Source organism: Cornus florida, unplaced genomic scaffold (assembly GCF_030987335.1).
Source record: "Cornus florida cultivar Cherokee Brave unplaced genomic scaffold, ASM3098733v1 CherokeeBrave_3.0.0_Hap2_Chr03, whole genome shotgun sequence".
In the NCBI taxonomy this organism is placed as follows: Eukaryota; Viridiplantae; Streptophyta; class Magnoliopsida; order Cornales; family Cornaceae; genus Cornus; species Cornus florida.
In genome coordinates, this window is record NW_026775573.1 from 2,671,019 (window position 1) to 2,686,099 (window position 15,081).

A 15,081-nucleotide genomic window follows, 5' to 3' on the forward strand; every position below is an offset into this window, starting at 1 on the left:
GCTATATTTGCACTTCACTTTTCTTTTTAAATAATATACTATTTCTTTCTAATTAATACATCATTACTTATTTTATCACACCATAACTACTTTTTCCACTGTAAACTTTCTATTTTTCACCTCCTTTACTTATTCGTGGTAATAAACCAATTGTCCTCCTAGATTTTACCTGACATATTAAGTAAACTAACTAATTTTAGACTTTTTTTCTATATCAATTATAGAAATAATTGATAAAAAAAATCTTCTTTTTATAGAATACTTTTCTTCAATAATTCTGTTGCAATGAATGAATTATTTTTTTTCTTTTTTCTGCTGTCTTCAATTAATATTATATTGTTAATCTTTCAGGAAAAAAATGAAAAAGAAAAAGATTGGAAGTGAGGTCTATGGCTTAGAATTGTGTTTCAATTGAATTTAAGAGAAGTAGAAACAAGAAATAAGGATACAAATACTTGATTAAAGGTACAAAAGCTCAAACATCATAAACACGGCACCCAGCTCCCTCTCTCCCTTTTTTTTTATTTTTTTATTTTTTATTTTGTACAAAATTCCTATTTATCATAAACAAGAAAAACTTCAATATTTAAAGACAATTAGATGAAGGGAAAAAAAAAAATTCAAATTAAACTCAAAGCACACAACATGAAAAAAAATATATAAACAAAATAAAAAATAAATAAATAAATAAAATAAAATAAAATATTAACCCTAAAGAGAAATAAGACAATTAATACAAAGTAGAGAACAAAATTGAAAGAGCCTAAAAGTGATTCAAAATGTTAATTGGGGAGAAAGAGGGAGGCCAAAATAATTAAAAGGATAATTACGGTATTTGAAAAAATATATTTATTTATAAAACTGATGATACTCATTCCCTTTAAAAGTATAGTGTAATTGTAAAAAAAGGGAGTGAATATCGCCTCCAATATCCAATGTATGGTTTTTTTTTTTTAACATTCTTAATTTACCCTTTTTCTCTTTTAAATTACAAAAAATTAAAAGTTTGTCATCTTGCTAAGTTAGTAGGGCAAGCCAATTAGGAATGTAAGCTGCGAAAAAATAATATCAAAGAAAATATCTGTTGCTTGTTGACACGAGTCAATTAGGCACAATGGCAAACACGGACCTCACCCAATTAGGCATAATAAGATAGCTGTTAATACCCTTGGCTTATTTCGACCAGAGAAGAGTAGCATTGCTAAGGCCAACTCGACATGAGTTACACCGATTGACACGAGCCAACAAGGCCAACTCGACACGAGTTAGACCGATTTGACACGAGCCAACATTCCTGTAATACAACAAGTTATACCAAACTCACATATTCATTTAACTTCTTTTTTTAATTTTTATTTATTGATCTATTTATTTTTAACTTCTAAAGAAAAAAAAAAAGATTGAGACTCGAGAGTTCACGTCATAGAACATAGGATTGTGTGAATTTCTTACTAATATTATTTTAGAAAATAAATAAAAAATCACACTTACTTTTATGATCTAAAATTTGATTCCAAACTTTGGCAACTCGTGTTTTCGTTTACTTTACGGGAACTACGATGCCTGTTGCAATGAATGAGCATAGAAGAAGACTAGAAGGCATTATTTTTTGGATTCTTCTGCTTCCATGAACCATCCATCATTTAATTGGTGGTTCGAACTTCGAATATATCTTAAAAGCAATTAAATGAAGTTGACAATAACACATTAGGAGAAAGGCCAAATCAATTATTATTAGGTTATGCAATGTATATTACTGAGAAGATATATTATTACAGAATACATAAAAAGGAGACACATATCCAAAGTTCAAAACATAAAGGCAGTTTGAACTTTGAATAGATTTGGCAATAATATTCAAACTAAAAAAAAAAGCAGTCCGCAAAAGCATGAAGACTGCTTGTGCACGCTATCTGCTAGATCACTCAAATTGGAATCAATTCCAGGGGTTTGTATGCTCTGCATAATTTAGCATAATGGAACAATTCATACCACTGATCCTCTTCGCCGCGGTTTTCCTACGATTCCATGATTTTCCTGTTTTCAGTAATAAACTTTTGGCTATGCTTGCTTGTTAGATGCTCGAGGGTGATTTGCAAAGAGGGCTAAGTGCTATTAAAGTTGCAGAAATTGGTATGAAAAGTGAAAGAAGGGAAGATATTATTATCTTCTTCTCCAATAAAGGGCTAGTCCAGTGCACGAGTCTCCGGTCATTTCAGGTTTTGGGGAAGGTCAAATGTACACGGCCTTGCCTCCCATAGGGAGGCTGTTTCCAATCTAAAACTAAAACTACACATTACACACAGGTGTGTGTGTGCTCTTAACCATAGTTTCAATGGCCAGTGTTTACAACCAGCTAGTTCTCTAAAAAAATTACTTGGCAAAAAATATCATGATGTTTTTCAACATCTTATTTGTTGGGAATGCGTTTACATATTAAGCTCCACAATGCAAGCACCAAAACTTCTCTCTCTCTTTTATGGAACTAAAGTCCATCAATTATACAAGTAATCAAACATGGTGATACAGTTGTGACTCAACATTACTGGCCTGACATGGAACACTGCGACGATGAGGGAGCGAGCAATATACAAGAATGAGAGTTTTACACCATCAAGAACTAGGTTCAGTTGCAAGCGTCAATCTGACACCATCTCTAAATGAAATAGGAGAAGAATCTAGCGTTTTAACCAGTTTAGTGATATCCATGGATATATCAGATGGGGACTTTACACCACGATCAATCTGAAAAATCAAGGTTGCAGTTTACTATTGTTAGGCACATGGAAGAAAGCGCATTGGAAATGGAATAGAAAGTACATTGTGTGATCAAATTATGTAATTGACCAATCTGATGTATTAACTTTGCATCTAAGAATAAATATGAACAGGGGTAATAAATATGATTGATGAACAACAAACCAAGAAGCCATGACAAAGGTATAAAAACGACATGGCAGCAAAGCTGTATATATTGTTAAACAAAAGTATTGAATCGGGATTAAAGGTGGACGTACTGATGATGCAGAGACTGGTTTGATTAATGAGGTATCGTAACCTCTAATAAGTGCCACAGCCTCGGCCATCTGAACACGGGACACTCTGTCTGGCCCTCCAACATTTAAAAGCAATTGCATTTGCTTATCCTCTGAGACAAACACCAGGAACACCACAAGCTTTAACACAGATGCGAAACCAAGTTCAGAAGAAAGAGAATAATTTATTTACTACCATAAGAATGCAAAAATTATTTTATAATCTCATTGCCAGCAAGAGTAAAATTGCACAAGTATCAATATGGTAAATTATGGCATACATGAACCCCATAAGAGGATTTTATGGTGAAACCATTAAGAATCTTGGGACTAAAAATATATAAGATGTTGCCACAAAATATGATTCTACAACACAAGACCACACAGTTTGATTTTTGAACCCTCTATTAGATGAGAAATTCACAAGTTACATTATAGAAAATGCAGCAGATGCAATGTACCTAGACACCACAAAATGGGAATAAAAAGAAGTATGCAAACTGTGACTCTTTTTTTATTTGTATCTGGCATTTTTAGCAAGGAAAGACTCAAAGACCAACTTTTGCTAGAAATGCCCTTCCATACATTTTCAGTCCTTAAATCAACATATAAGAAAGCCTAAACTGCACAAGCAGTTTTACTTACTGAAAAAAAAACTGCACAAGCAGTCTATCTGATCCAACAAGGGGAGTTCATTATTTACTAGGAGTTTCCTGGCACACTTTTTGAAAATTTGCTCCCCCTTTTCTTGTATCTATTTAATTAAGTAGCCATCCTAAACCCACTATTGTCGCAAAGACACTTCTTCACCAGGATATACTGGAAAAGAATTGGACAATTTGACAATATAGATGTTTCCTTAGAGAGAGAGAGAGAGAGAGAGAGAAATGTTAAGACACCACAAACGCACAAATGCACACATACCAGCACCCTAATCAAGTAGCAGAATCTAATTAGAAAGTATATTTGACATTTGCTAGTCTTGAAACAAGTATTTCTTGGAGTGTCCAAAAATTCTGTGATCAGAATTAATAGCACTATTCTTTTTATTCCTAGGAATGTCTGTTGACTTTGGAGGGCAAACAAATGAAGGAAGAGGTATATAACCAAAAGTTTGCAAATCAACATATACATGGGTATAAATGCATTACCAACAAGAATGAATATCAGAATATCAAACCTGAGATCCATCTGTTAGCCAATGTTCGTATGATAGTCACAACATCCTTGACATAGACTGGACAACGGAACTCGTCATGAAAGAACTCCACTTTATCTCCTTTAGCGAGGACGTTGTCCATCCACTGCATCATTTGGTAGGCATGGTTCATTACTTCAAATCCCAGTAATAAAAAAGTCCTACTTATTAAATGTATTTGAAATAATTAAAAAGGGTATGAAACTATCATTATTCGTACATTTCAAGGCACAAATATATCTAATAGAATGGAGTCATTCCATCAACCTAGCAGCAAGCACGAATAATATTATGACTATCATACTAAAAGGTAGAGCATCAGCAAAAACAATGATAAAACATGAAAACATTTGCTTTCAGTTTTCAATTGTCCACATGTTCCATAACTCACTCATTGTAACCAAATTTATCTCCTTTGCTCAACTGTTGATGCTTCTCAATATTCGGATAATATTGTCAATGTAAACTGATTTTATTCAGTAAATTTGATTCATTCCAATCGCTGCATCCATTACGTGTTTCTCACTCCATTTACTTCAAGCAAAAGATCCCACAACTATGATGTCATCAGTTTTCATTACAGCAACTAACTTCTAGAGAAACTTATAACCCAGTTTCAGTTGGAAATACAACCGAGGAAGAAAGATAGCGGTCCAACTAAAGTAGCTAGAAAATCCAGAAATTCAGCAAATCTAAATATTTATCAATTCCGACATACAAGACCTTTAGTGGTACCTTAAATTAAGTAAACTTCATCTGAGCAGCAGTGGCTTTATGAACTAGATCTGCTTTATTCGATCTTCATTTTAAATTATTATAGACATAAAGCCATGAATTTTTATTTGAAACTCTCTACTAATCCACCCCCAAAATATTTTATATGTAAATAGGTGTATAAACTGTAATGCAGTATATCTCAGTAGCATGTTTTGATGAGAGAACTATTATTACCATGCCATGCCAGGAGGAGGAGTTGTGGGAGACCTAAAGTTAGTGTAACTAATAAGTCAAAGGAAATGAGGATAATTATCAAAGGATTATAAATTATTCTCGTTTGAATATTAATACCAATTACCTGTGTGGCCAAGTGGTGTCTCCTCTACCTCCCAAAGTGGAAGGTGTGGGTTCAAGTCCCCGTAGGGACAAACAGGTGCGTGAGTTTCTTGCCAATGAATATATAAATATATATATATATATATATATATATATTGATACCAATTTAGTGCTTTTATTTAGCTTTATTTTCATGTTTCTAACTTTTCTTTTTCAACCAGTGTCTAGCTGAAATGAGAATTTGCAGACCAGTGTCTATTGTAAATTATTCTTCTATATAATTTCTAAGGTAGCTAGACAAACTATAGCTAGTGAAGTCACAAAAGTAGTATGTGGTTACGCACCTGAATGGGAAGCGACTTTGGAACAGGTGAGACAGACTGTGGCCCAAATATGATACTGCTTCTTAAAATTGCAAAATTAGAGCAGTTTGCAGAAATAAATTGCTCTGCTGCCACTTTGGATTTTCCATAAACATTCACAGGAACAGTTTCATCCTCTTCCTTGTAGAAGATCTTTGTCCCTTCATAAACTGGTGGTAAAGTTATATAAGTCTCAATCCAGCCACAACAAGAGATGCAACATTAATAATATAGCAGTTCAAACAGAGGAAAGCAAGATGATGATGTAGCTCTATCCCAGCTGAATAAAGATAAGATATGGCAATGTGTATTGATGTAAATACAAAGGATTATGAATAACTGTGCCAAATTGTAAATCCTTTGGCCAATTGACCTAATTCAGTTGAGTTTATTAATCGTAAGAAAAGGAAGATGGTCAGAGTTTGAGACAACACAACGAAATTAATAAATTATTCCTTTGACTGTTAGCATTTTGAAAGAAAATATATATATATATATATATTCAAGGCCTAAGTATGACCTGTGAATTGGAGTACAAGAAGACATGCCTCTAAGTAGAGTTTTAGGGTACAAAAAGAATTCACGTACCCACATGAAGTGGCAGGATATAGCTTTAACCAGGACATCCCCTTATGAACATCTTAGTAGTGGTTGAATAAAGCATTAATCCAAATCAAGACATCTCATCTACAATTAGAAAATTTTAACCATGTAGCTAATTTATTAAGAAACTTGATATGGATTTGTGCTGCAGAATATTACTGTAGGAAATGGGTTCACTTTCTTCATGTTCATAATAGATGAACTTAAGGAGTTAATAATTGAAGTTAGTACACAACTCATAATTATATTATGCAATATGTACATGTAATTTTGCTTAATGCTTTCAGAGCTGAGCCAAACCTTTTTTAAAATTCTTTTCTGGCGAACTTCAAGTGAGTGTGGCAGAAATGCGAATGTTGAGATGGATGTGCAGTAAGACTAGAAAGGATAGAATTAGATATGATCACATTCAGGAAATGGTTGGAGCAACACCAATTGAAGATAAAATGGGAGAAAATAGGTTAAGATGGTTTGGACATGTGCAAAGAAGACCTTTAAGTGCGCTAGTTAGGAAAAGTGACATAGTCCACATTGAGGGTAATACTACAGGAAGAGGAAGATCAAAGTTAACATGGGTAAAGTTAGTAAAGAAAGATATGATAGCATGTGGATTGATTAAGGCTATGGCCTTAAATAGAGCCAAAATGGAAACATGGGATTCATGTAGCCGACCCCAAATAATTGGGAAAATGCTTGGTGGTGGTTGTTTATTTCTAGCTAACTTAAGCATCACGTCCTCTGATAGAATAAATCTGACCCAAGCAAATTTGCCATTAACTTGAGTTAAATGAACCTATAAGAGCTATCATCCAGATCAAACTTGGGAAAGCAAGGCTCTTAACCTATGAAGCATGTAAGTATTACACTATAACAGGTTTGGCATGCTTTACCTTGATCAGTTGATAGATGAATCAGAAAAGTATTCCTCTGAAAGCTTGATAACCATTTTACAAGAGCAGAAGGCACATTAATAGACAAGGCAGCTGCAGGATCCATCTCACAGGCACGAGGTACAGAGAGTGCGGCACAATTGACCACCACATGAGGCTTGAATTCAAAATTAAATACTTATCAGCACATAAACAAGGAAATAAGGATTTTACTTTTCGTATGACATATTATAAACATTACAATATAACGATTAAGCCTATATAAAAGTATCTTGGAAGTATAAAGTTATAAAACAGGCTTAAAGATTTCAGATTCTTGAAATTTATCTCAACTAACAGGATGTAGATGGATACCACACTTGAATAAAGTTAAAGATATACTACCATAATGTGGAAGAAAACACTTCCCTAATAGTTAAACGAGAAAAAGAAACTTCTCTCACCAAGGACTGTAGCCTAGTGGTATCTCCTCTACCTCCCAAAGTAGAAGGTAAAGATTTGAATCCCCACAGGGGCAAATGGGTGTGTAAGTTTCTTACCAATGAAAAAAATTAATTTAAAACCTTCTCTTATTCTCTAAAATCAACTTCTTATCACAAGAAGCAATATGAATATTATGTCACTCACTATTTAAACAAATTGTATCTTAGTATTGCTTATCCGTAATGAATTTAGTACAATGAACATCATGTCATTTACTGACATAATTCCGGTAGAAATTCATTCAGCATGTCCTGCCTGTAAACATATCTGACTGTCATTAATAAAATATATAGAGATGGACTTGTACTAAACAATTTTCAAGAGACTTCGAATAAGCACATCTACAATGCTACCAAAAACCATTAATTAGAACTAATTTTTCTCCAACTCCAATTCCAAGGCACCAATTCCATGCTATCGAACATAGCTTCTAAGTATTTCTCCAAAAACTATGCAAAATGGAGTGTGGTAACCTCATTTCCTAATGTATTCAGAAACCTCACAAAAATTTAGTCAATGAGATAAGAAATTGCATATATTAACCATACCCACGATCAAAATGTAACACAGAAGTGCGAAAATCAAGAACACAAACATACCCAATATCGAAAATGAAAAGAAAAACCCATAAAGCTTCAAAGCAATTTACACTGAATAGCAGACCAAGACACCCAATAATCAAAACATGGTATAAAAAATCAGACCTGGCCAAATGTTCGTGAAATGGCATCGAACCCATGCCCAGTCCGTAAATCTAGGCGGAAAGAGAGGGCATGGGGAATGGCATCGAGCAAAGGCTTGGGAGGAGGGTTGGCGTTGTATGTGAATGCTAGATCGTAGAGCGTTGTTCCTTGGGGGTCTGATAAGTCTTGCAATAGATGCTGACCCAAGTAGCCTGTTCCTCCCACTACCAACACTCTCTTCCTGCTCATCTCTCTCTCCACACACACACACACACACACACACACACATTTGCAGAGGCACTCTCCTCACATATCTATAATATATGGAGGGTGAAAAGGGAACCTTCAAATAATCCACCAAACTCACTCTAGTACAAGTGGGAAGCTTCTTACCACCTTAATTTTGTTTCCTTTTTAAAGTACAAAACAACCTACTGTTTTTTTTTTTTTCTTTCATTTTTTTGTGAATATATATATATTTTCTATTCAACAACAAATGCTTGCAACTTTCAAAAAAAAAAAAAAAATGCTTGCTTTTGACAGAAATGAAAATATCACTGCTTTGTTTATCAAAAAGAAAAAAAACAGAGTGGCTACCAAACAAGCCCTTAATTAACAGTAATTATAGTGAGTAAATTATTTTGTAAATGTCAATTTAAAGCAATCATGGTAATAATGCCTTGCGATATGATATGGGTTCTTTACGCTATATCATTTGGTATTATTTTTCTGCAATGCAAAGTTCATACGGGGTATGTTAATATTGATGGATGTGATTACTATAAATACAGATCTCAATTGGAAAAGTGATATAGATGTGGATTTCAATAGAGACGTGGTAATAGAATTATAGAAGTAGTTTTGGGATTTGAAGAAAATGGAGGTGATGGATGTGGATTGCAATTAAAGTGGAGGTTATGGTGATAGATAAAGGCTGACTGAGATGTTCTATTTCATTTTTACTTAATCTCCTTTCCCATCCATGGGATGAGAGACACGAAACAGTTGGTACTACGGCTTTACAAGATGCAAAGTGATAAAAGAAGAGACAGATCTATACAAAATGATCTCATGGTTGCTTGTATTCTAAACCACACATCCACATTTGCTGTCACAGTGATCGGTTTGAAATGACATGTCCTAGAAAAGATTAGAGAGGGAGAATTTATGTGGCGACCTCATTTATATAGGATTATGGCAAGGACGATGAGTGATGCCCTGTAAATCTATATCTCAAAAACAGATCAAGATAAAAAATGGCACAAAACCAAAGAATTAGGCAACTGCAAACTGTATCACAGAAATATTTTCCTTAAATCAAGATTATGCAAGAAGTTGCTTAATAAAAACAGACACTGCTATTTGAACAAGTATGAACATTAGGAAAAACAATACCAACATGCTTCATTTGAACCAAAACTGTTGCAAATGGTTAGTATAAAACAAGGGTTCGTTGAAGTTCTTGCCACTACAAGAGAAGAAAATGAAACAAAAGGACTCCGTCTGTCAAGCAACAGAACTGTGAACACTGGCTGAGGTTCCAGACGACGTTGTTGTTTGTTTTTTTTTCCTTTTCACATTGATTCTGTACAGCAAATTTCAAGGCAACCCAACAGATGATGAGCCAACTATACTAAACTACTTTCCCACATTTCGATAGTTACAGAGGGAATAGCTACGCATTTTATATCCTTTTGTTCCTTGAACACCAAAGGCCTGAATAACGTAGCTTGAGAGGAACTGACTTCCATTAGCTGCTTTCAGGTGAACCCTGGGACTTCTCTATAAGCAACTCGATTTTCTGGTCATTAAAAAAGGAAAGACAACATAAGGATAATAATTATGATAAAATAGGTTGTAATCCAAGAACTCAAGAATTTGACTGCTACACTTGGAAACAAAATGAGATCATCAGATTGTGTGTTGTATAGAATTTGGAATGAATCATTTCCTAAAATGTTTCTCCTTTTTTTCTCAGTTAGCATCTTGAGGACTTCCACAATGACCACTCTTAAATGCTATGGAATTCAATGCTGAATTATTTTGTTTCCACGAAGTTTCAGATGCCCAGCGCAGAAAGGAAAAGGTCCTCACCTTTACTGATTTATTAACTTCTTCAAGTTTATGCAACAGCAAATCCCCAGGTAGAACACCTCTGTGCTCCATTGAAGTAAGGCCTGGGGAACCAATCATCTGCATGATAAAGGGGCAAAATCAAATGTAACTCCAACTTAGGAGAATAGAACAAAAAACAAAATACCAGAGATATGAAAAGATAGAACATCAATCAGAGAATGGGAAATACAAAAATATACACAATTTTTACTGTCCTTTAATGATGACTAATTAAATCAGAAGAGTAAATACTCAAGCAAACAATCAAGTTTTTGCAAATGTGTATGTGAGTGTGAAAGTAACTGAACGGTTTTCATTTTTCCTTTTGGAAATCTCTAACTCGGAAAAGCTGATAAATTATTCTCACTTTCCTCTGGTTTATGAGCAATCAAATTGCTATAAATCCAAAACAAAATCAGGATGAATCTGCAAATCTGTCTCATTTGCAGAATCATCAAGAGCTCTTCACTGCACTAGGCATAAAGTTCAAGAACTGAAGTCTTCTGCAACCACTTCAAAAGATCCTAGCTCATACAACCTTCCCACTTAAAGCTAAAGCCACGAGATGAAGAGGAGGTTATCAGATAATTGATGGAATTAAGCATCGTCCAAAGTTTACAGTATCATGATTAGACATTTGTGCGACAATGAGATCAAAAAAATCTTAATAGAAAAAGTTCTGCCATTGTTATATTTACCTTCCAACTTTTGGATGGTGATCTCGTAACAACTGAACCTTCAGACAGAGAACCCAAATGAGAAATAATTTCCCCTTCACCACAGTGAGCAGTAGGTTTCCAACTTCTACCAACATCTTGCATAACCTTCGAAGCTTCAGTTACAATGACCTTCAAAAATATGCATATAGCTAAATAAGGTTTTCATGTACCGATTATATCCATTACTAATAATGGAAACCAAACAGTAGCACAACCTGGGGTACACGCAAAGTATGTCCTTGTTCTCCACAATATTTGATGTATGTAAGAGAGAGAGAAGAAGAAGAATAAGGAGAAGGGAGGGGGGGGGGAGGTAGACCACAAAGCAAGAGATATACAGAAATCTCACCTTCCTCAGTAGTCCAGGGTTATAAACGCCTTGCAAGTGTAGTTCATCTACGGGTGCTGCTTTTCCATGTGCTATACTTTCAACTCTACAGGTGTGAATTCCATACACCGATTGCAAGCATCCTATAAACATCAAGACATATAAACTCCATGTTTATTTAAAAGAGACATTTGCCCCAAACATTGTACTTTACATAAATCAAAGTCAAATAGGATCGAGGAAACAAGAAATATGCCATGAGTTCACCACATGACTATTGTGCAACTAATTATGAATACATAGCTATGTTGCACAAACAGGGTAGCGTGATAAAACCTAATGGACATATAGTACAAACTTGTACTGTGAGTTCTTTAAAAATAGAACATTAGCACAGCAAAGGGCACATATAAATATATATAATTTATGTCACAAGAAAATACAAGGGTATATAAACACATAGTTACGACTGCTCCTTTGCTTGTCACCACCCCACTCCTTTGTTTAAACCTATGTAATATCTCACTTCTTTATTTTAAATATAGTCAAAACTTCAACTCATTCTAACCTTACACAAACACAGGTCTTCTATAGAAGGGTCATGTAAATATGCTACTTTTCTAAATTGTGCCAATAAATTCAGAAAGATATGTCAATGAGACAATGAATGGATCCATTGAGAAACAGAAATTAAATAAAATAGAGTGATCCATGGAAAAAAGCAGTGATAAATGACCAATATTGCAATATCATGCTTCATAAGAACAGAGAAGCTTTTTTCCATTGTAAGTTTCTATTATAGTTTTTGATCAAATGAAGTACTTGCATTTTTCCTCGCAAGTATAGAATTCAGTGCATACCTTCTATAGTTTACAACTGACAAAACAAGAGGTTCCAACAACAATTTATTCATGCCTTTTGTTTCAGCCCATGTTTCAAATTTTGTTAGTAAAATCACATCGTAGATGACCAATAGTTTTTCGCCAAAAAACAGGTAATTAACCTTTGGAATTCAATCAGCTACCTTTCACATGTCATACTGTTCAACATGGTCCATGCTCTAGGGGCAATGGTGAATGACACCGAAAAATAAATAAAAACTAGTCAATAGGACATTAAAATTTAATAGAGACAACATGCAAACAGTTTAGGTTATGGAGAATATCTGATAATTTCAGTTTCTACCTTGTTCAATGATGATATCGATAACTAGAGACAGAGGTACATGCTTTTCTATTGTCACAGCTCCCCAAAAAGGTATATAAGAAGGTCTTGACACCTTCAAAATAATAAATTGGAAACATAATAATTAGCTCAACACTACCTTTTCCCTTTCCAAAACTAATGAATAAGCACGAGTAGAATGAAGTACCTTGTAAACTACTTCATTAGCAGTAACATATAGTTTGCGTGATGAAACATCTTTCTGAAGCACATATCTTTTATAGGGAAGATACAGCAACATAAGGATTCCTATTCCCCAAGCTAGAATCAGCAACAGAGATATCGAAACCCATAAAATGGTGTCATACAGAACAATTTTTGTAGCAAGTTCTTCGAATGAGGCTGTGTACAGTATCTTCCCAGAAGTATCAGCTTCTTCATCTTCATCAATATCAGACATTGGATCAGAAAGCAGCAAATCCTTTGATGAGCCTGGCAGCCCATCCACCCGACCCATCAACATGTGTTCACCTCAAACCTAATGATAAAAAACACAATGCATCAATATAATGCCTAAATGTCTAAAAACAGCAAAGGACCGAACTATTATCAATTTATCACACAACTTCACACTTGAGCAGAGTTTTTAATATAAAGAAGCAGTGATGTGTTCAGACATTTCTGACATTGCATTTGGAAGCATGGAATCAGCATCTTCAAAGTGGAATTGGAGGAAATTTAGTTTAGGATTTGAACTAATTTTTTTCCAATTCAATTCCAAGACACCAATTCCATGCTCCAAACATAACATGAATAAATTTCATCGTCACCAGATTTGATGCCATCTTAGTTTGCTATAAAAAAATATATGAGGAACTCAAAAGAAACAAAATTTTGAATCCTTACCCTTTTCTTTAATTGTTTAGAACCTATGAGATGGCAAATTCCACAAAAATGAGCTTAAAACTTCTGGTTAGTTGTTTTTCATTTTTCATAAATTCAATTGACATAAAACACGAATATAAGAAACCTAATTTTCTTTTTCTTTTTCTTTTCCTTGGTTTTCTTAGCAAGCAAACGAATGGAAAACAAATTAAACTCGGTAAATTGTTATGGGCCAAGAAGGATAACTGCTCTAAAAATAATGTCACTGCCAACAGTCTTTAATTTCACTCAAATTTGAATGACACCACTGCTCTAAAAATAATGTCACTGCCAACAATCTTTAATTTCACTCAAATTTGAATGACACCACACCAACATTTTACTGAAATAGCATAATTAGATGTGTATCAGATCCAATGCTTTTATTTGGCTGATAAGAAAATGTGGGAATTCAACCGTACATGTACTGTAGAGCTTTGGTACCTCACTATTTGGGACCCGAGAAACCTAAACCTCCACTCGGCAAAGCTTTCTTCATTCAACAACGGAAAGGAAATAAACCCCAAATAATAATATTAAAAAAAAAAAAAAAAGAAAAAGAAAAAGAAAAACAGTACCTTCCTTTCCTCTAGTTTTCTAAGCTGCCAAACAGGGACAATCAAAAGAAAATAACCAAAATACTCATATATTACCTGAAATATTTCTGAATCGTTCTAAGTTCGGATCGAGGTTCACTAGGGTTTACAATTGAGATATCGGCGAACTAACAGTCTCTGCTCAGGTGGTTTTCTCGTTTCCTTCTCTGATCGAGCTTTTACGGATTGAGAGGGCCCAAATGCGACAGACACCAGTAACACCAAACATTCAATACCCTTGTGGATAAAATGGGCACCCGTTTCCAGTATATACCAGACTGTTGCATTTTTTTAGGTGCAACTCGGACGGGTCCAAGACTAACTCAAGTCCAGCCCGAAATTTTCCAGTTTGGACTTGGGTTGAAAGTAATAACTTATAACTTAATTTTGTTTTCGAACTGGGACAGGCAACCGTTGCAATTTGGACTTGGGTTGAAACTTGAAAGTAATAACTTAATTTTATAGGGGTCAAATCACATAACTTCTTGTACTATCATTTTTGTGCAAAAAGCTCTCACTAAAATTAAACACCCTGAACTAACAAAACCAATTAAGTTGCCCCAAAATGACAAAATTGCCCTTATAAGTTAATTGTTAAATTTAAAACTTATATTATTATTATAAAATTACAAAACTACCCCTGAGTTGTCACATACAACTGAGGCACACGAAACAGATTCAAAGAGAGAGAGGGGTTAAGTACGAGTCATTACCACTTCCTCGAGAGGGATCGCCGGAGGAGCTGAAAGAGTGATGGTGGCTGGCGAAAGGAAAGGCGGCCACCAATTAGAACGGAAAAGCTTTGCAAATTTCAGCCATGTCCCCGGACCGGCGTCGATCATAAATAGAGTGTCGCAGCGATGGGCTTCTTAATAAAATACCCCCCACAACTCCCCTTCCCCGTTCATCTATGTTAATATATATATAT

General features: G+C 34.6%; 2 protein-coding genes across 4 annotated transcripts; both read right to left on the bottom strand.

The window, feature by feature from the left end:
• Nucleotides 1-2,345: 2,345 nt before the first annotated feature.
• LOC132299043 (uncharacterized) lies at nucleotides 2,346-8,660 on the bottom strand. Its single transcript, XM_059795472.1, has 6 exons — nucleotides 8,329-8,660; nucleotides 7,142-7,298; nucleotides 5,631-5,818; nucleotides 4,216-4,339; nucleotides 3,018-3,148; nucleotides 2,346-2,745 (listed from the first exon to the last, which is right to left on the bottom strand). Exons 1-6 carry the CDS (start codon nucleotides 8,554-8,556, stop codon nucleotides 2,614-2,616), a joined length of 960 nt encoding a protein of 319 aa, XP_059651455.1. The 5' UTR covers nucleotides 8,557-8,660; the 3' UTR covers nucleotides 2,346-2,613.
• A 1,026-nt stretch (nucleotides 8,661-9,686) lies between these two features.
• On the bottom strand, nucleotides 9,687-14,404 carry LOC132299044 (uncharacterized). 3 transcript variants are annotated; one of them, XM_059795476.1, is made up of 8 exons: nucleotides 14,211-14,404; nucleotides 14,002-14,050; nucleotides 12,842-13,171; nucleotides 12,655-12,748; nucleotides 11,491-11,612; nucleotides 11,121-11,270; nucleotides 10,402-10,500; nucleotides 9,687-10,108 (listed from the first exon to the last, which is right to left on the bottom strand). In XM_059795476.1, exons 3-8 carry the CDS (start codon nucleotides 13,154-13,156, stop codon nucleotides 10,058-10,060), a joined length of 831 nt encoding a protein of 276 aa, XP_059651459.1. In that variant the 5' UTR covers nucleotides 13,157-13,171; nucleotides 14,002-14,050; nucleotides 14,211-14,404; the 3' UTR covers nucleotides 9,687-10,057. The 3 variants fall into 3 exon arrangements, with proteins under 3 accessions (XP_059651459.1, XP_059651457.1, XP_059651456.1); XM_059795474.1 differs by having other exon boundaries at nucleotides 13,980-14,050; XM_059795473.1 differs by lacking the exon at nucleotides 14,002-14,050 and having other exon boundaries at nucleotides 14,211-14,403.
• Between the last annotated feature and the right edge of the window lie 677 nt (nucleotides 14,405-15,081).